Source organism: Lutra lutra, chromosome X, assembly GCF_902655055.1.
Source record: "Lutra lutra chromosome X, mLutLut1.2, whole genome shotgun sequence".
Taxonomy (NCBI): Eukaryota; Metazoa; Chordata; class Mammalia; order Carnivora; family Mustelidae; genus Lutra; species Lutra lutra.
The window spans coordinates 15652623-15672375 of NC_062296.1; the positions used below are offsets into that span (position 1 = coordinate 15652623).

Here is a 19753-nt window from a genome sequence, read left to right on the forward strand (position 1 = left end):
GGTATGTAGTCATCATGTCAGACCTAAGGCCATGTAGTTCTCTACTGGGAGAGGCAGAAGTTCCTGATCCATGTTTACACTGGCAGAGACAGAGTATCAGGAACAAAATGGGTAGAAAGTGTGTTTAGAAATGTCACCATGAGGGCGCCTGCATGGCTCAGTTGGTTAAGCGACTGCCTTCAGCTCAGGTCATGATTCCGCAGTCCCAGGATCAAGTCCCACAACCAGCTCCCTGCTCAGTGGGGTGTCTGCTTCTCCCTCTGACCCTCTCCCCTCTCATGCTCTCTCTCATTCTCTCTCTCAAATAAATAAATAAATAAAATCTTAAAAAAAAAAAGAGGGGTGCCTGGGTGGCTCAGTCATTAAGCATCTGCCTTCGACTCAGGTCATGATCCCGGGGTCCTGGGATTGAGCTCTGCATCCGGCTCCCTGCTCGGCGGGAAGCTGGCTTCTCCCTCTCCCACTCCCCCTGCTTGTGTTCCCTCTTTCACTGTGTCTCTGTCAAATGAATAATTAAAATCTTTAAAGAAAAGAAAAGAAATGCCACCGTGAATGACAAGATACATTTACATTATACTTCAATAAAGCAAAGCTAAGCAAGATGGCTAGAGAAGTCTGTGTTTGGACAGGGTATCCCCTGCACCCACTGTCTGAAGGAGAGAGGAAACGTCTATACCATTCTTTATCTTTTTCTGCCTTCAGAGAAATGGCTGCCTTAGAGAACACGTGACCCATTGTGCATGCGTTCTGTTAGCAATGCGGACTCCTATTGCGGAACATACCCGTGGACTCAGTGGCAGTAAGGGAAGTCACTGTTTCCATAGGCAGAAAAGAAGATGTGGACTCCAGCCAGGCTATCTCAGAAGAGGAAGAGAGTAGTGAAGACACAGACGCTGTGGAACGATGCGTTACTTCAGTGGATGTGAGTGGAAATAAGGCTGTGGTAGCGGTAAGTGTGGTGGTAGTTATATTTGGAAGGGAGTCCAGCATGGGCTTAGGAAGAACTAAAGAAGGGGATGTTGATGCAGCTGGGATTCTGCTCCAAGCAGACGTTCCTATGGGGCTAGGTGGAAGCTCAGAACTGATAGATAGGGTGTGGTGTATAGCAGGAGGCGACCTACTCATTCTGCTAAAGGGTAGAGGTTGAGACACGGTCCTGGAGTTGGCAGCCACAGAGGTTCTGGAAGATGCCTCAGGGGATTTGGAAATGTATGCACCATCAGCTGTGATTTTTATAGATACGGGGAGAGAAACTGGGAAGCCAGTAGTGATACTGCTCACTGTAGGTTCAAGAGTGGTTTGGGTGGGTGCAGTGCTTACAGCAGCAATGGGTAGTGTTGTAAAGTTAGTGAATGAGTGCACTGGCATGGTGTCAGAAGTCAGAAAGGAGGACTTTGACACCTCTACTGGAGAAGAAGTTACAGTGTGAGGGGTACCGGATACAGTTGCCGGTAGAGAAGCCAGAGGGAGAGCAGGTAAAATCCAAGCCAGTGTGGATGAACTAGCACCCTCTGAAAGTACAGATCCTGAAGTGGCACTGGAAGGAGTCCATGCGAGTGTGCTCCCAGGAGTCACAGGTGTAGCTGTCTTCTCAAGGGTGTGCTTAATATCAGCCAAAGTGATAGGAGTAGATCTTGAAGATGTTGGTGATGAAGGGCTGTCAGACATCCCCAAGGTAGGAAGAATTCCTGACGTGAAAATTGATGACTTTGCCATAACATCTCCAGACACAAGACCAGTCTGAGAGGGTGTGGATGTTGACAAAGACCCAGGAACTAGGTATGGAGTCTCTGTTTCCACCTTACGGGGTGTAGGTATATGAGTATTGGTGGAAATTGGAAATTGAGAACCTTTAGCTGTGGGTGTGTTCCAGGAAGTCATAAGCAGAGATTGGGCATTACCAGATGTGATCCTTGTTCCCAGAACTGGAAATTCAACCATTTGGGTTGTAAGAGGGAAAAACGTCTCTGAAGTGGAGAGCTTGGCTTTAGTACTATGAGGTGAAGAAAGAAATGATGTCAATGAAGGTGGCATTGTAATGGATGGAGTCCATGGAGGATGCGAAACAGGGGTATCCACAGATGTGGCTCCTTTTGTTAGTCCAGCTGCTGAAGTATTTTCTGACAAGGATGTCATCTTTTCTGTACTTGAAGAAAGGTAGGTGGTCGCTTTTACCCTTTCTGTGGGGCCAGAAGTGCTCTTAAGGCTCGCCAGAGATGGGGAAACCTGAATATTCAATGAAGTATGGAGATTATCTGATGGAGTAGATGAAAGCACACTTTCAAGGGCAGCAGTTCTGGAATAAGTATTTGTGAGAGCGGTTACTGTACTACTGCCTCCGGGAGAAAAGGATCCATTCGTAGTCCCAGATAATATGCCCAGAGCTGTGGTCTCATCTCTTTGTGATGACTGTCGAGTTGTTGATCTAAATGGTGAAAATGTGGTCGTTGGAATGGAAGAAATAGCTTCAGTGTTCCTAGAACCGAGCTCTACTCGTAGATTAGAGGTGCCTATGGATGGAGTCGCTATCTCCGCCATAACAGTGGTTGGAATGGTTTTCACAGAGGGAAAATTTGGCTGTGTCGGAGAGGAAAAGGATGTAGGTGTGATCCTGGAGGACACCTCTGTCATTCCTGAAATAATGGAAGCAGAAGAAGACGGTGCACTTTTTGAAGTAGGCCCAGGTGCAACATCCAATGTCAATGTTTGTAGGGTCATCATAGTCCTAGGGGCAGTTGAGGACAATAATGAAGACAATGGTCCAACTCTTGTGGAAGTGTCAAAAGAAACAGCTGGAGGTAAGAAAGCAGAGCCATTAACTGACATTGAGGGCATCTCAGACATAGGCCCAAAAGTGGCCAAAGAGGGACTTTTCAAAGAATCTGGATGTGTTGTTTTAGAAGATTTCATTATTGGTATCGTGGGAGTGTCAGAAACTCTTTTGGAGCTGAAGGCAGCGATACTAACCGGCAGTGAAGACATCTGATAGATAGGAGTGGACGTCGCCACAGAGGTTTTCCCCTGAAGTGCCGTAGGTGCATTTGGAGCAGACAGGGCTGTAGTGATCCCATCAGTGGAGATGACTGTAAAATCGGCACTAGATGGTCCAGTTGTGGAAAGAGACAGGAACTCAGGAGAGGTATGTGTGCTTTCAGAAATGGGAGAGGCAACTGAAGTCACCTTAGTTTGAGTCTTAGGGGAAAGCAAGTATGAAAGAGTTGTGTTGACATTTACAGGATTGGACATTCTAGTTGTCCTGGAAGTTGCGGTGTCTACAAATGAAGTATCCTGGTGGTATGAGAAAGGGTGAGTCACAGAGGTGGCACTCACTACCATTTTCTCAGTTCTGGGAGTATATACTGAAAGGGCACTGATGCCTTCTTTTTCAGGAGACAGAAATCTGGTAATTGTCAGAGCTTGTGAAGGGAGGGCTGTTTTCCCAAGACTGGTAAACATTTCTGGAATGTGAGCATCTACTGTGTGACTTGAGATAGAGGTAGGTGTAGTCTGTATAGTCCCAGAAGTGGGAGAAGAAGCTGAAATCCTGTCAGGTGGAGCTGCAAGTGGAAACTCTGAAGGTGAATGTGTTTGGTGACTGGAAATTGTTGGGCTCTCAGCAAATCCCATATCTGTTGTTTCTAAGGATGAAGTACTCTGGGAGTCTGAAACAAAAGGATTCTCTGATGGGGGCATTTCTGTCACCTTCATAGTTCTCGAGGTGTTTCCCAGGAATGTGGTCATCTGTTCTTTGTCAGAAGATAAGGCAGAAACGTCAGTCACTAATAGGGTGGGGACCAGTGTGTTTCCAAGACCTGTTGAAGATTGAGAAATGGGACCATCTACTGTAAGCTTATTGGCAGAGGTGTGTGAAGATACGGTCTCATCAACAACAGAAGTTTCTGTGGAGCCAGGAGCCAAGCTAACAACAGCCCTACTGTGGCTGAAAGTGTATGGAAGGCTGAGAGCATGGGTAGAAGTCTCTTTCCCTTGTGATATGGGCTGGGTTGCTACTGGTGTAAACATAGTTGAGGTCACATGGATAGGGGACACAACAGGAATGTTGTCGGGGAGAGATTTAGAGCAGACAAGAGTGGGTGTAAATGGGGTTACTGTGTCAGCTGAGGTGAAGAGAAAGGTGGTCTCAGCCTTAGTTGCCACAGGAGTGAGAGGTCTCCACGAGGGGACTGGAGTCTCTGTCAGAGAGGGAACTGTCATGGGTGTCATCCTGACAGAGAACACTGTGGCTTCTGAAGTGGTGGGAATTGAGTGTCTGTGGGTAGGCACAGGATCGCTGGTTGTTGAAGCAGTCTGATCCAATGGTGACACTGAGGTTGTGGTCACCATAACTGATGGCACAGGGGCTGCTGAGGAATGGGTAGCAGTAGGCTGTGGAGGCAAGATGCCAGCAGACAAGGACACAGCTGTAGGGACAGTAGCAAAATTGGTCCCCGATATCCTTGTGGTAGAAGCACCCAGGGGCTCAGGGAATGTCTGTGTGCTTCCGGAAATGGGAGATGGAGTTGGATTCTCCTCAGGTGGAGCTTCTGAAGTCCAACGTGCTGTGTGGGTGTGGGCAGAATTAAAGATTTCTGTGGTTCCATCATATGAGCTCTTACGTGTGGTTTTCATCGATTTTGTAGAAAGCCAACTTCCTCTCACCTCAGTGGTTGCAGTTTTAGTATCCAACGGGGTGGTCAACTTTTCTAAGTCAGGAAAAGGGGAAACGGTGACAGAAGCTGTTACCATTTGTGCAGATTCATCTGCTGCTTCCAGCGTTGTTGCAAATGGGGAAAGCTCAGTTGTCACTGCTATAGTTGATTTTCCCTCAAGATAATGGGAAGTTGTTTCTGTCCTTGTCGCAGGACCATTGCATCCTTGTGTTGTTGCAGACTCTGGTACAAGAGTTGTTGTCTCTCCAAATGCAACTGTGGCATTTGTCTCTGTTAGTGTGGTCTCAGAAGTGCTCTCCTCAGTAGAAACATTTGGTTCAACGTTAGCAAGGGTAGATATTATATCTACTGGTGGAACAAATGTCTCCCTCGTTGTTGAAAGAGGCTTGCTTCCACCTGCTGTGGGCAGAGACGTAGTTTTTAGTCGCAAGGTGGTAAGTTTAAACTCAGGCAATTTGGTTATAGATATCGTTCCCGAAACTGTGGAAAAATTAGCAAACCATGAAGTCATCAACGTGGATAGAGCTGTCGTGTATCTGTCTGTACTAGCACCAGCAGTAATACTAGCATCAGTGATTGTGGCAGCCTCGCTTTTTGAGGGGCCTTCTGGTGGGATAATAGTAGTACTAGTAGGGGATGAATGTCCTGCATTAGAATCACTCCCGTGGAATGCTGATGTCTGCAGGGGCTGGTCTAGCCCGGGAGTCCACGTGGTTTCATTGGTAGAGAACAGATGGGCACCATCATGAGTTATCCATGTGGGACCAGACTCAGATGCCTTAAACGTGGAAGCTGACCTAGTAGAATTCAAAAGAAGCATGTTTCCTCCACCTGTGGGTGTGTTCTGGGTATATACTGGCCCAGGTGTTATGGGGGGAAGCAGAGTGTCAGCCACCACTGGTGCAAGTGTGACCCCAAGAGTCAAGGCTGTATGTGTAGACTCAGTGTCAATAACTGGCTGTGCACTCTGAGCTTCGGTGAATGGGGAGGATGTCCTAAAAGAAAGGGCCACAGAAGAGGCCCTTTTTGGTATGGAGGTAGAGACTTGATCTTCCATTCTGGATGAAGAGACCTCCTGAAAATTTGTAGATGTCAATTCTGTTTCAGCCGTGAGCATAGCCATCACCTCAATAGGCCTAGTTGGGAGCATTTTTGATGCTGGAGATGCTATTTCCATGTCAATTGTTGCCAACGTGGGTGCTGTCTGATTTCTAGGAAATATGGAATCCACTGGAGCAACCGTGGAGTTGAGCACAGACTCGGGTGGGAATGTCGATGCAGTCCCAACGTGAGTAGTTGTAGCTGAAGTCTCTTCCACCGAACACCAAGGTACTGTTCCACCAGCTGTAGAGGCAAGAAGTTCCTGGCTAGCTGTGGAGATTGAAAGTACATCAATACCTGGGGATTCATGTTTGGGCCAAGATATTGTAGATATGGGTTTTGACTCAACAGAGGAGAATGAAGGTGTTGTCTTCATAATGGCTGACTGAGATGCAGTCACTGAAGTTTTGGATATAACTGAATTCTTGGTCAGTCCAGAAGTGTATAGAAAATTCGTAACTGTAGTTGGATGAAAAGTCTTAGTAGCAATGGCTTCAGCCACTTTTGTTGTCCTTATGCTCTCTGAAGATGGAGACTTAGTTATTTTCATGGAATTGTTAGTAGTGTCTATGGAGGTGCTCTTGGTAGGCAGAGGGACGGCTGCTGAAGTAGACAAAATGTGCGCTGTGAATCTGGTTGTCTCAGCTATGGGTGTCTTTAAAAATTTTGGTGCAGTCATTGTTTTCAGAGGTGGAGATGTTGTATTGGAATATGATATGGTTGTATAATCAGTTGCAAACACAGGCATGCTTTTAAACTTCATTGTAGAAGAATATATTTTCTCTTGCGGTTTTAGTCCAGTAACTTGGGATGGAGTTGTCAAATCTATTTGTTGTGGAAGAATTGTGCTCATTTCTTGAATTGTTATATTTTCAGAAACAACTGAAAATCAGAAAGCATGTGTTACTTTGGCTTTGGCTTTAGAAATCAGAGACAATTCTGTTAGAGCTCTATAATTTTTTCTCATGTTTTTAAGAGGAGATAAGTATCAGATATAATCAAGCCGCCTGATTACTTGGTTTTTCTTTTTCTTTTTCTTTTTTTTTTAAATTTTATTTATTTGACAGAGACAGATCACAAGTAGGCAGAGAGGCAGGCAGAGAGAGGAGGAAGCAGGCTCCCCACTGAGCAGAGAGCCTGATGCGGGACTCAATCCCAGGACCCTGAGATCATGACCTGAGCCGAAGGCAGAGGCTTTAAACCACTGAGCCACCCAGGCACCCTACTTGGTTTTTCTTAAGATGATTTTCTACTTTCTAAAATCTCTGTATGGTTCTCAAAATGCCTTCATTATGTAACAAGTAGAAGGACGTCCATTTCAGGGTTGCCTGGGTGGCTCAGTTGGTTGTGTCCAACTCTTAATTTCGGCTCAGTTCATGATCTCATGGTCATGAGATCGAGCCCCACATTGGGCTCAGTGCTGTTCATAGAGCCTGCTTAAGATTCTTTCTCTCTTTCTCTCTCTCTCTCTCTCCTCTGCCCCTTCCCAACCCAGCTCGTATACTTGCTTTCTCTCTCTCTCTCTCTCTCTCTTTCTCAAAAAAAAAAAAAAAAAGAATTTCATATACAGGATGGGTAGGAACAGGAAGACAGTGAAAGCTAGGAAACTTTTTAGGAGGCTGGTAGAGTCATCCTCCTCACTTCATTCCCACCAACTCTGGGCCAGCACAACTCTCCATCACCTCCGTACCTGCATCTGAGCAGTCAAGTACTGCTGGACATGGTCACACAAGGGGATGAACTAGTATTTCTATCAATTCATCATCACCAAACCCAAATAAGCCTTTCACACTGCCCAGTCTACTTTTCTCTGGTTAATTTTGCTACTACTCAGTGCAGTAACTATTTAAAACCTTCCTCACTGGGGTGCTTGGGTGGCTCAGTCAGTTAAGCATCTGCCTTCGGCTCAGGTCGAGATCCCAGGGTCTTGGGATCGAGTCCTGCATTGGGCTCCCTGCTCAGTGGAGAGCCTGCTTCTCCCTCTCCCTCTGCCCCTCCCCCTGTTTGTGCTCTCTCTCTCTTTCATCAAATAAATAAATAAAATGTTAAAAAAATAAATACGTAAAATAAAACCTTCCTCATTATCGAACTCTGCCCCCACATGTTTATTGAGTACCTGTGCCCCTTCCTTCATAGAAAAACATAACTGATCAGAAACTCAGCACCACCTCAGTTAGCCCTCATCAGCAGTTATCTCTCCTTTCCCTAAGGAGCCTTTCCTTCCTGATTTAAAATATCTTCCAGTCTCTTACAACATAAAAATAAAAGCCCCACATCTCTTTGCAGGTACTGCCCTATCTCCCTCCTCATCATCACATCACTTTAAGAAAGGTTATCTATCCTGACTCTCTCCACCCTCCTCAGCCCCATTCTTTAGCCCACATTAGTCTGGGTTTTGTCTTCATTCCTCTGCGTGGCACCCACTAAGGCTACCAATGGCCTCCCTGAGAACACATACTTCTCAAGTCTTCATCTTACTTGATCTCTCAACAGCTTCTGACAATGTTGACCATTCTGTCGTTCTTAAAATACTCTTTTCATTGATTTCCATGACATAACATGCTCTTGGGCTTTCTCCTAACCCTCCAGGCACTCCTATTTTATGTCCTTTGCAGATCCATCCTATTTAACCCAGTCATTAAGTATTTGAGTTCTTCAAGACTTGGTCCCAGTATCTCTTCTCTCCTTACCCTGTGGTTCCTCCATACACCTCCATATTCGAGTTTACATCTGTACACAAATGAAAATCAAAGTTATATCTCTAGACCAGATCTCTATTCTGAGCTCCACAACTGCTTACTTGACATCTCTTGGATATCTCATTAACCCCTCAAACTCTATCATATGCCTCAATTTGAACTCATTTTCTTCTCTCCAAACTGGGTCCTTTCAGTACTCTCTCAGTGAATGGCATCATCATACATTCAATTATGCAAGCCAAAACCCTCTCCCTTGGTCTCCTTCCATTTCTCCCTCACCTGCAATAGCCAACCCATAATTTTGCCCTATGACTCTTATCTCCTAAATAGCTCTTGACTCTGTTTCTCTCCATCTTGATCACTTACCACCCTCACCAAACCACCATCAGTCTCTTCACCTAAACTCTGCAATAGCCTCCCAACTGAACCGTCTGCCTTTACTCTTGGCCCCCCTCCAATCTGTTCCATAGTTCCATCAGGATGATCTTTTTGAAATACTAATTTGATCATGTCTCTCTCTCTCTCTCTCTCTCTCTCACACACACACACACACACACAAAACTTCGCTCCCTTTAGTGGCCTTCCATTACTCCTAGGATTAAAAAAAAGTGTGTTTCTTAATAGAGCTTATAAAGCTATGCACAGTTTGGTCCGTACCCAAACTGTCCAGCCTCACTCTGTGTGAGAAGCTTTCTCTCCTGTTTCTTGAACTCCAGCCCACCAGTTTTATTTTAATCCTCCAATACCTGGTGTTCTCTTTCCCACCACAAGACCGCTACCTACCCTGTACTGGGAGTGTGCTTCCCATCCCTCTTGATCTGATTAACTTCTCATCCTTCAGAGTTCAGCTCATGCATTGCTTCCTCAAGGAGGCTGGCTACCTTCCTTAGCTTCCATGACTAGGTCGAAACAATCTATTCTAGGCTGTTGGGACACCCCACACCTCTTCTTCAGAGTAGTTGTCACTGCGGCAGGTTTATATCAGTGCGTGCTTATTCCCGTCTGTCCTCTTCACTACACCGTATGCACAGGGCCTGGCACGTGGGAGATGTCCAGTAAAATTTGCAGGCTGACAGAGTAAGGGGATGACGAGGACTTGGAATGAAATAAGAGTAGTGTGGGGGATTCCCAAAGGAAGAAGCAACAGGTTATGGTAACAAAGAAGCTTACAAGATGAAGAAGACAAAGAAATCTCAGAGGACGCAAATCTTGCTTTTGGGCAACTTGGAGAATGTTGATAATCATAGGAAATAGGGAAATTGGGAAGGTGGCCTCTCTCCGAAGAAAAATATGCACTTCTGACTTGGATAAGTGGAACTTAGGGTGATGGAACATCCAAGCGAAAATGGCACATAGTAAAATTCAAGACTGAGTCATAATTTTTCTCCGGTTCAGATTACCCAGAATGAAATCATGCATATTTACCATTGGGAAATTAGCATTTTGAATTTATCCACCTGGGAAGCATATTACTTATGATGTAGAAATAATTATGGTGGTAGACCATCTACCAACTTGTTCCACTGTCTTGAGCATTCAAATCGCTTTTAATTTGCATAGATAGAAATTCTGAGATGTGTGTAGGATGTTCTTTAGGATTTTGTGGTCATTAGGAAGTGGGATGAATGACACTCAGAAGCCTGCAACTGACTGTACAGACAGAGTTGACAAAAGTCACACACGTATAAAGTCACAACACACGCATGCAAAGGGAAAAGTCAGAGTTAGTAGAAGTACTCTCCCACTTAATTTTACAACATCATTTCAATGATCAGATATCCACATTCTGTTAGACTTTACCAAGAAACTGCTATCCTTCTGCAGCACAACATTTATGTCAAGACTTCTGCCTTCAAATGTGTCCATAACTACAAGTAGAGGGTGAATAGTCTGGATTTTGGTTTCCGTTTTTGCAGAAGGCTTTACCACAGCCAACTGGCTTTGCAAACTTTTTAAAGGGTCACTTATACCACACTTGAGGAGTGTGGCGTCCCAGCTCCTTAATCACTCTCCAAGAATACACTAATTCTCGCTCTTTTACAAGTGATTCGTGATGGAGCTGCACTCACTTTTTAGGAAAACAATAAAATACCGAACACCACAGAAGTCCATCTTCTTTGATACAATATTAAAAGAGCAGTGTCCCAGGAGTCTTAATGAGTAATGAGAAACTCAGAACACAGAGGTTGGGAGTTAGGTATGATATTTGTACCTAAAGATGGCTGAGCTGTAGATATTAATTGTAAGTAATTGTAAATGCTTCCAGTAAGCATTTGAAAAAGATGCATAAAACTTAGGAAAGGAGGGGGATGCCTGGCTGGCTCAGTCAGTGTAGCGTGGGATTCCTCATTTCGGGGTTGTGAGTTTGAGACCTACATTGGGTGTAGAGATTATTTAAAAAAAAATCTTAAGGGACCCCTGGGTGGCTCAGTTCATTAAGCATCGAACCCTTGGTTTTAGCTTACGTCATGATCTTAGGGTCATGAGAGTCAGCCTCTCATCAGGTTCTGCACTCAGGAGGGAGTCTGCTTGAGATTCTCTCGTTCTCCCTCTCCCTCCCCTGGACCCCTCCTCCCTCCTTCTCTCTCTCTCTCTCTCTCTCTCTCTCTCTCTCGCTCTTTCTCTGTAAAATAAATAAATAAATAAAATCTTTTAAAAAATAAAATCTTTTTTAAATTTATTTGACACAGAAAGAGAAGGAGAGAGATCACAAGTAGGCAGAGAGGCAGGCAGAAAAAGAGGGGGAAACAAGAGCCTGACGTGGGGCTCAATCCCAGGACCCTGAGATCATGACCTGAGCCAAAGGCAGAGGCTTAACCCACTGAGCCATCCTGGTGCCCCCAAAAATAAAATCTTAAAAAAATACTTAGAAAAGAAAAAACAAATGAGTTGAACAAAATTGCCAAGCAGGTAACATTTTAAGTACCAGGTATCTCTTAGAAAATAGTGCAATTTACATTGCCTCACTTGAACCCAAAGCCTGGATTTCTCTATTTCAACAACCCTCCCATTGACTCTTTCAGGTGAGAGGTTTTCTCCAGAAGGATAAGTGTACCAAATTTCTCCTCTAATGTCTTTTATTTTTATGATTTTGTTTATTTGACAGAGAGATAGAGAGCACAAGTAAGCAGAGCAGCAGGCAGAGGGAGAGGGAGAAGCAGGCTCCCCACTGAGCAAGAAGCCGAATGTGGGGCTTGATCCCAGGACCCTGGAATCATGACCTGAGCTGAAGGCAGAGGCTTAACCAACTGAGCCACCCAGGCGTCCCTCCTCTAATGTCTTTATTCACAAAGACTCCTGTCTTCCTTAATTTAAATCACAGAAACATAGAACTAACTCTTGGCAATTGTGTTCAATCCCTTCATTTAGAGGCTAAGCCCAGAGAGGTACAGTGCTGACAGGATGAGACTTCCACAGATGAAACATGTAGAGAAGTAAGACATTGTGTGTCAGAGTTTTAATTATCTAGCACCCATAAGTGCATGCCCTCAATTTATACAGAACCACCACAAACCTAGGAGAAAGAAGAGACTCTACCTTAAAAAAAAAAAAAAAACTTAGATAATAAAAGCCAAGTTCTGCAAGTGCTGAACAGCTCAAGAATAAGCAATCACCCAAAACTACGTGACATAAACCATAGAGGAGAGTATCACTGTGCTAAACTAAATTTAAAAAAATTTTTTAAATGGGCAAAAGACACAAATAGTTCACTGAAGAGGATGTACAAATGGCAAATAATCATAGAAAAGGATGTTCAATGTCATTAGGCACCAGGAAAATGCCAATGAAAACCATAATGTAACCACACTTACCAGAATGGCTAAAACAAAAATTAGTGGCAACACCAAATGCTGGCAAGGACGGGAGAAACTGGATCGATCACTCATCCATCGCTGGTGGAAATATTAAGAAGGTACAGCCACTTTGGAAAACAGCCTGAAAATTTTGTGCAAAACTAAGTGGGTGGGGTGCCTGGGTGGCTCAGTCGGTTAAGCGTCTGCCTTCTGCTCAGGTCATGGTCCCAGAGTCCTGGGATCAAGCCCCGAATTGAGCTCCCTGCTCAGCAGGGAGCCTGCTTCTCCCTCTCCAACTCCCCCTGCTTGTGTTCCCTCTCTCGGTGTGTCTCTCTCTGTCAAATAAATAAAATCTTTAGAAATCTAAAAAATAAAGTTTAAAAAAATAAAAATAAATGGGCAACTACCATACAGCTCAGCAATGGCACTCCTGGGCATTTATCCTGGAGAAATGAAAATTTGTATTTACACAAAAAACCTGAACACAGAGACTCCTAACAGGGTGTGGGTGTTTTTAGGGGGAGGGAGTGGCTACAGCCCAAAATTAGAATCAGTCCAAATGTCTTTCATCAGGTGAATGTTTAAACTCACTGTGGTACATCCATACCATGGAGTCTTGCTCCACAATGGAAAAGAACAAACTATGGATACATATAAGCTGGGCAGATCTCAAGGGGGGCAATGATGCTGAGTGGAAAAAATTCAATGCTAAAAGATTACATACCATCTGATTTCATTTACTAACATTTTTGAAATGACAAACTCCTACAAATGGCAGACAGATTAGTGGTTGTCAAGGGTTAGCGATGTGGAGAGCCGAGGGAGGTGGAGAGAAAGGACAGGAGGGAGGTGGGTGTGTTCATGAAGGGCAACGAGGGGGATCCCTGAGATATTGAAAGTGTCCACTACCTTGACTATGTTGGTAGATGCACAAATCGACACAGGTGATAGAATTATATAGAACTTAATACACACACACACACACACAAGTCCAAGTAGAACTAGGGAAATCTGAGTAAGATTAGTGAATTGTATCAACATCAATATTCTGGTCATTATACCAACAACTTTGTGAGATGTTAGTCTTGGGGGAAACTGCGCAAATTGTACAAGGGATCTCCAGCCACATGTGAATCTACAGTTCTCACAATTAAAAAAAGGCAAATGCAAAAACCCACATCATGCATGTAGCTGAGTGATAACCAAATGTCCATCCCTACTGGAGGGACCACAGAAACCATGGAGTCAGGCCTCCATCTTTGAAGGGCTTGCAAACGTGTTTTGCCACATTCATTCTGTTCCCGTTTGTGAACAAGTGATCATTTGCACAATTGATTTGCATGAGTTTTGCTATCTCTGTAGTTTAAAGTGGGGATAATCCATGCTAATTCACAGCGGCCTGTGGGCTTAATTGCCATTTGCTCCTTCACTCTAGACAAAATTGTATTATTGTAATCATTGGGAGCTGGAGAACAGAGGTATAGAGTCGCTGAATATTTATGAGGCATTTTGTTGCAGATGTACCTGCCAAGAGAATATTAAATAGAACATTTGCTAAGGTACCAAATTCTGCCTGTGATTTGGGTATATCACCTCATATTAAATCTTTGTGTTTTTCTAGCCTACATATTGCATCTGGTTTTTTTCTTTCAATCACGAGTGTGTTTATTAGATTTGTGAGATAATAGTGACCAGGAACCGCCACAGACAGATCTGCCTGTGAGGTAGAAAAAATATGAAATGAGTATCTTTAAGATGATGAGAATATATATATGTATGTATATATATTTTTTTCAAAATGGTGTCTGTATTCAGTTTCCAGGCAAGGCATGAAAAATGAATTCTGTGATAGGGAGAGAGACAGGCTAGAGCTTCCATCTCTGAATCTATAGGAGAATGTCACTCTGTGCATGGGAATACAAATAAGAAGGTTCGAGCAAACTACAAACAGCTCTTGCTTATCTTTTGTGATAAAAACAAGGATAGCACAGAGAATTGATACACAAGGGCCAAACCAAATTGCCTTTTAGCTAGTAGAGCCCATGACCATGGAACCTTTCCTATCAGAGCTGACAATTGCTTAGAGGGCTTCCTAGTGGGCCAAACAAAGGTCTTAGAAAGTGCATAAACTATATAATCAATTTCTGCATATTTGAAGAATGGTTAGTTTATAAAGTGATTCAAAGCCGCTGGAACATGAGATCAATTAATACCTCTTAGCAACTCAATACCTCCACAGATACAGGGACCCTGGGTTTTGATACAGTGCGGATTTCCCAGGATGGACTCAGCTCATGTTATTTCATTCTTTTCAAAGGTGATTTCTCCAGTACGTATCTAGGAGTCATTTCATCTGCATATCTTTGGGAAGACTCTTCATCTTCATACATCCTAAAGTCTGAACAAATCCTTTGTTGGGCCATGTGTCTGGGCTAACATGAAGCAATTATGCTAAACATACTTAGAGAGGAATTTGAGCTTGTGATCTGTCCCTAATGGTCACTTCAAGAATTTCCTGACACCATCCATTCCTTTTCAAAATACGGCAGACTTTTGTCACGGCTAAAACCTGGAAACAGCTTAAAAGTCCTTCAAAGGGAGCTCGATGAATAAATTATAGGAGATCCCTACTCCGTCGTACTAATCAGCATCCCCCCCCCAATAAGCAGGCAGCTCTATATTCTATGTTTTCTGATATGGGAGTGCCTCCAAAATATATAATTAAATGGATAAAAAAGATGAAGACTATGAGCATATAATGATGATCCTAACTTTGAAAAAGAAAAACAAAGACTATATTCACGTAAACCCAAGTTTTCAGTTGTTCCTGCAAAGATTAAGTAAGAGATTGTTAAAAATCGTCACTTTTAGGGAAAGGACTTAGGGTAAGAACAATATTGATGAGAAAGGAGGCTTTTCCTTTTAATTTCTATCTTTGTGCATTGTTCAAATTTTTACCAGCCTATCTACTACTTTTACTTTAAAAAATAAATCCATTTTAATGAATAGTTAAAGTAATAAACTAGTACAAATGGTGACAGTTTAAATTGTAAAACTTCTATCTTTTGCCTTGAAATTCTACTCTTACAAACGTGTCCTATGAAAAAGCAAACCCACATATACCAAGATGTATGTACAAGGATATTTGTCACAGCATTATTTAAAACTATAAAAAAACCCTATAAAAATCCTATTAAAAAAAAAACCAACTTTAATGCCCGTCAGTGGTGAGTTAAAGAAATCAGAGCACATCTGTAAAATGGGTATATGTAGCACTAAACATGCATGAGGTTGATCTAAATGTACTGATGTGTCCATGATAATATTAACTTATAAAATACATCAAGTGTAAAACATTCTGTATGTATGTACATATTATTTTGGTTTTTTAAAAATCTTGTATATTGGCTTTTTTTAAAGATTTTATTTATTTATTTGACAGACAGAGATCACAAGTAGATAGAGAGGCAGGCAGAGACAGACAGGGGGAAGCAGGCTCCCTGCTGAGCAGAGAGCCCGATGTGGGGCTCCATCCCAGGACCCTGGGATCATGACCTGAGCTGAGGGCAGAGGTTTTAACCCACTGAGCCACCCAGGTGCCCCTTATTTTGTTTTTTTTTTTTTAGGACTATACACACAGGTGGACACTTGTTATAAAGCCATTTTAAAAAATCTAAAAGAACAGACACCTCTGTGGAGAGGTTTTACTTCATAGTTCATGCACTTTGTATTGTTTGAGTTTATAATAAATTCCATATAATAAACAACCATAATGTATTGCACTCGTGATTTTTTTTTAAGATTTTGTTTTTTGGGGGCACCTGGGTGGCTCAGTGGGTTAAGCCTCTGCCTTTGGCTCAGGTCATGATCTCAGGGTCCTGGGATCCAGCCCCGAATTGGGCTCTCTGATCAGCAGGGAGTCTGCTTCCCCCTCTCCCTCTGCCTGCCTCTCTGCCTACTTGTGATCTCTCCGTGTCAAATAAATAAATAAAATCTTTTTAAAAAAATAAAAAGATATTTTTCTTTTAAGTAGACTCCACGTCCAACGTGACGATTGAACTCACGACCCTGGGATCAAGAGTGACATGCCCCCCTGACTGAGCTAGCCAGGCGTCCCTAAAGGTTTTGTTTTTAAGTCATCTCTACACCCAACGTGTACACTGAACTTACAACCCTGAGTTCAAGAGTCCCATGCTCCACCAACTGAGCCAGCCAGGTTGCCCCCTGCATTTGTAATTTGTAAAAATAAAGAAAAGGGGACGCCTGGGTGGCTCAGTTGGTTAAGCAGCTGCCTTCGGCTCAGGTCATGATCCCAGCGTCCTGGGATCGAGTCCCACATCGGGCTCCTTGCTCGGCGGGGAGCCTGCTTCTCCCTCTGCCTCTGCTGCCACTCTGCCTGCCTGTGCTCACTCTCTCTCTCTCTCTCTCTCTGGCAAATAAATAAGTAAAATCTTAAAAAATAAATAAATAAAGAAAAGATGCTTAAAAACACCTCCACAGCTAAATCCCTAATGACTGGCAACTTCGCTGTTGTTATTATTTATTACTGTGTTGTTTAAATATTCCTGAGACATCGCCAACTCTTGTGAATACTTGTTTATTAAATCCAGATAGGGTTCATGATTTTCAGCAAATGTTCCCCAAAAGCCTTGTTCTCATGAATATATAAATATATACATATATAATTTATGGGTAAATAGATTTATTGAGATTTGTAACCTAGCAATATGCTCATTAAAATTTATTCCTTAAAGGTCATAATCCTTCTATAGACCATAAATACCAATTTATTAGGCAAAAGCTGAGCTAGCCATGTTGTAATCAGTCGTATTTATTCATGTAAGTGTCCCCTCTCCCCCAGATGTCACACGGCCAGGGCAGAGGTAGAAGAAATTCTATGGTGTTACAGTTCCTTCAGTGGTGAGCAGGCAGAAGTGAAAAGAGCACAAGATTTGCAACCGGATAACTTTTTGCTCAAATCCCAGCCCCACTGTTTATTTAATAGGTGACATTAAGCAGTTTTTCCTAACCTCTTTGAGCCTCTCTTTCCTCATCTATAAAATGCCTGGCACGTGGAAAGAACTTTGTAAAAAGTAGCAATTACCATGTTATTTTTGAATAGGAGGGAAACTATAGACTCTGTCCTTGGAAAGAGGAATCCATCTTGCCTTTTTAGTATACTTTCAAACCTTTCAAGGGCTCTGCCCAACTATTGAGGCCATTCCGGACCTCAGGTTAGAAAGCCCTGGTCTAAGGTTTAGAAAGAACATCTGAAGACACCTGAAAAGTAAAAATAATATTTTCTACTCCTTTTTCGGGTTGTCATTTTAGGTTGTGCTTTCTTTTCCTTTTTGTTGTGCTGGAGTATTGGTGTATTATGCCTACCGGAACCCAATCAGACTAAGAGGATAGGATGTTCATTAAAGAGGGTACAAAAGACCAAAGTAAATGAGGGCTGTCTTGCACTTTAACAACATCAGCTAGATTTCGTGATTTGCCAGCAAAGTGGTAGGAAAGGCCATGGCAATTCACTGGCCAGATTAGGTTTTCAAAGACCACTGCTAAGCATAAGGATTTAATAGAGCCATACTTCCGGTTCTTTAGATCAAAGATTAAGTAACTTTAAACTGCTCTGGGTGAGCTGTTCAGGCTTAACCTACTAGTCCCTAGCTCCATTTTGTAATCAGAGCCAGCGAACACTGCTCTCTTTTATTTTCAAGGCTTCAGAAAAGAGAAAAACCAAATGTCTCCAGGTAGTCACTCAAAGGAATAGCTTTCCTGTTTCTTTGCTTTAGTATCATCTTAAAGAAACCCAGAAGCCCCCTGGAATGTGCCTCTGCCATTAATTCAAACTGCTGGTGAAAATACATCCCCGAAGTCTGTGAGAACTTATTAGGCGTGGATCTAACCCCCATTCCCTCGATACCACCCCCAATCCCTAAGAATCGTGAATAAAACCTAAGAATGAGTACACATTTCAGGAAATGAGGGGGGAGTGGAAATCTCATCTTGATCCTGTTATCACTGACTTTACCCATGCTCAGGACCGCTGCTGCCAAGGTTGGAAAAGATTGGATTTGAGGGGAGAACAGGGTTGGACAGAGAAAACCAATCGTATATTCTCTCCTTGAAATTAGAAAGAAGGAGAGAAAAATATATGTGTCGTTCCAAGCAGCCGTTCCAAGAACGCCATCCCAAAAAGTTCCTAACATGATCATTGCTCATGAAAGAAAAATGAATTGGTTTATAAATCCCATTCCTTGCTAAAAGGAAACAGGACTCTTTGGTAAAAATGGTTGATTCTTGTGCTGAGCAGAGAAAGTACAAGATGAGCCTATAACATCTTGTGCTGAAAGTAAGGAAGTACTCAAAAAATGATGGGAACGTGGCAAAAGGACACAAGAGCCAGATGGAAGGACTCCCACTGGCCCAAACTGGGCCAATTTGAACATCAAAATAAATGATAGCAACAGATTGTGACCCATTGAATAAGGTAAGAATCCATGAGTTCATGCTGGTACAGACACATAACAACTGAAGGAATATCAAAGTAAATGTGGAAGAAGAAAACACTCTTCCTTGCAATAGAATACTACCTAATAAATGTTGAAAAATGACAGAGTTTTAAAAATCAATGTTTTGGGACTATTGTATAAGCCATTGAGGCAAGCATCTTTGATAGATGTAAAACTACTGGGTGAAAGTTTGTTAACAGGGGCGCCTGGGTGGCTCAGTTGCTTGAGCATCTGCCTTCCATTCTGATCATGATCCCAGATTTCTGGGATCGAGTCCCGCATTGGGTTCCTTGCTCAGCGGGGAGCCTGCTTCTTCCTTTGCCTGCTGTTCCCCATGCTTGTGCTCACTCTCTCTGACAAATAAATAAAACCTTTTTAAAAAAAGTTTGAGAAGGGGGCACCTGGGTGGTTCAGTGGGTTAAAGCCTCTGCCTTTGGCTCAGGTCATGATCCCAGGGTCCTGGGATCGAGCCCCGCATCGGGCTCTCTGCTCGGTGGGGAGGCTGCTTCCTTCCCTTTCCTCTGCCTGACTCTCTGCCTACTTGTGATCTCTGTCTGTCAAATAAATAAATAAAATCTTAAAAAAAAATGATCAGTCAGTTTTAACAAAAAAGTTTGAGAAGAACAGGATATTTACGTAGCCTCCAAATATCTCCCCCCAAATTGGTTTTTTTTAAAAGATTTATTTATTTGAGGGGGGACGAGGCAGAGGGAGAGAATCCTCAAGCAGACTCCCCACTGAGTGCAGAGCCCAATCCCAGGACCCATGAGCTCATGACCTGAGCGGAAACCAAGAGTCAGACCCTTAACCAACTGAGCCACCCAGGGACCCTTTCCCAGAAATTGGTTATTAATTTCAGAGGGAAAAATAGTAACAGTGGAGAAATCTAGAAAAATAGCTATAAAAGAAATTAGTAGGACAATTTGAATATTGATGATGGATTAAATACTGATATTATATCAAGGTACAGCAGT

At 43.0% G+C, this 19753-nt stretch overlaps 1 protein-coding gene across 1 annotated transcript in view; it reads right to left on the minus strand.

The window, feature by feature from the left end:
• The window catches only part of ADGRG4 (adhesion G protein-coupled receptor G4), a 102204-nt gene that overhangs the window by 60877 nt on the left and 21574 nt on the right, over nt 1-19753 (minus strand). The window contains exon 4 of the mRNA XM_047716586.1: nt 783-6653. Coding sequence (XP_047572542.1) covers nt 783-6653 — 5871 coding nt within the window. The remainder of the gene's footprint in view (nt 1-782; nt 6654-19753) is intronic.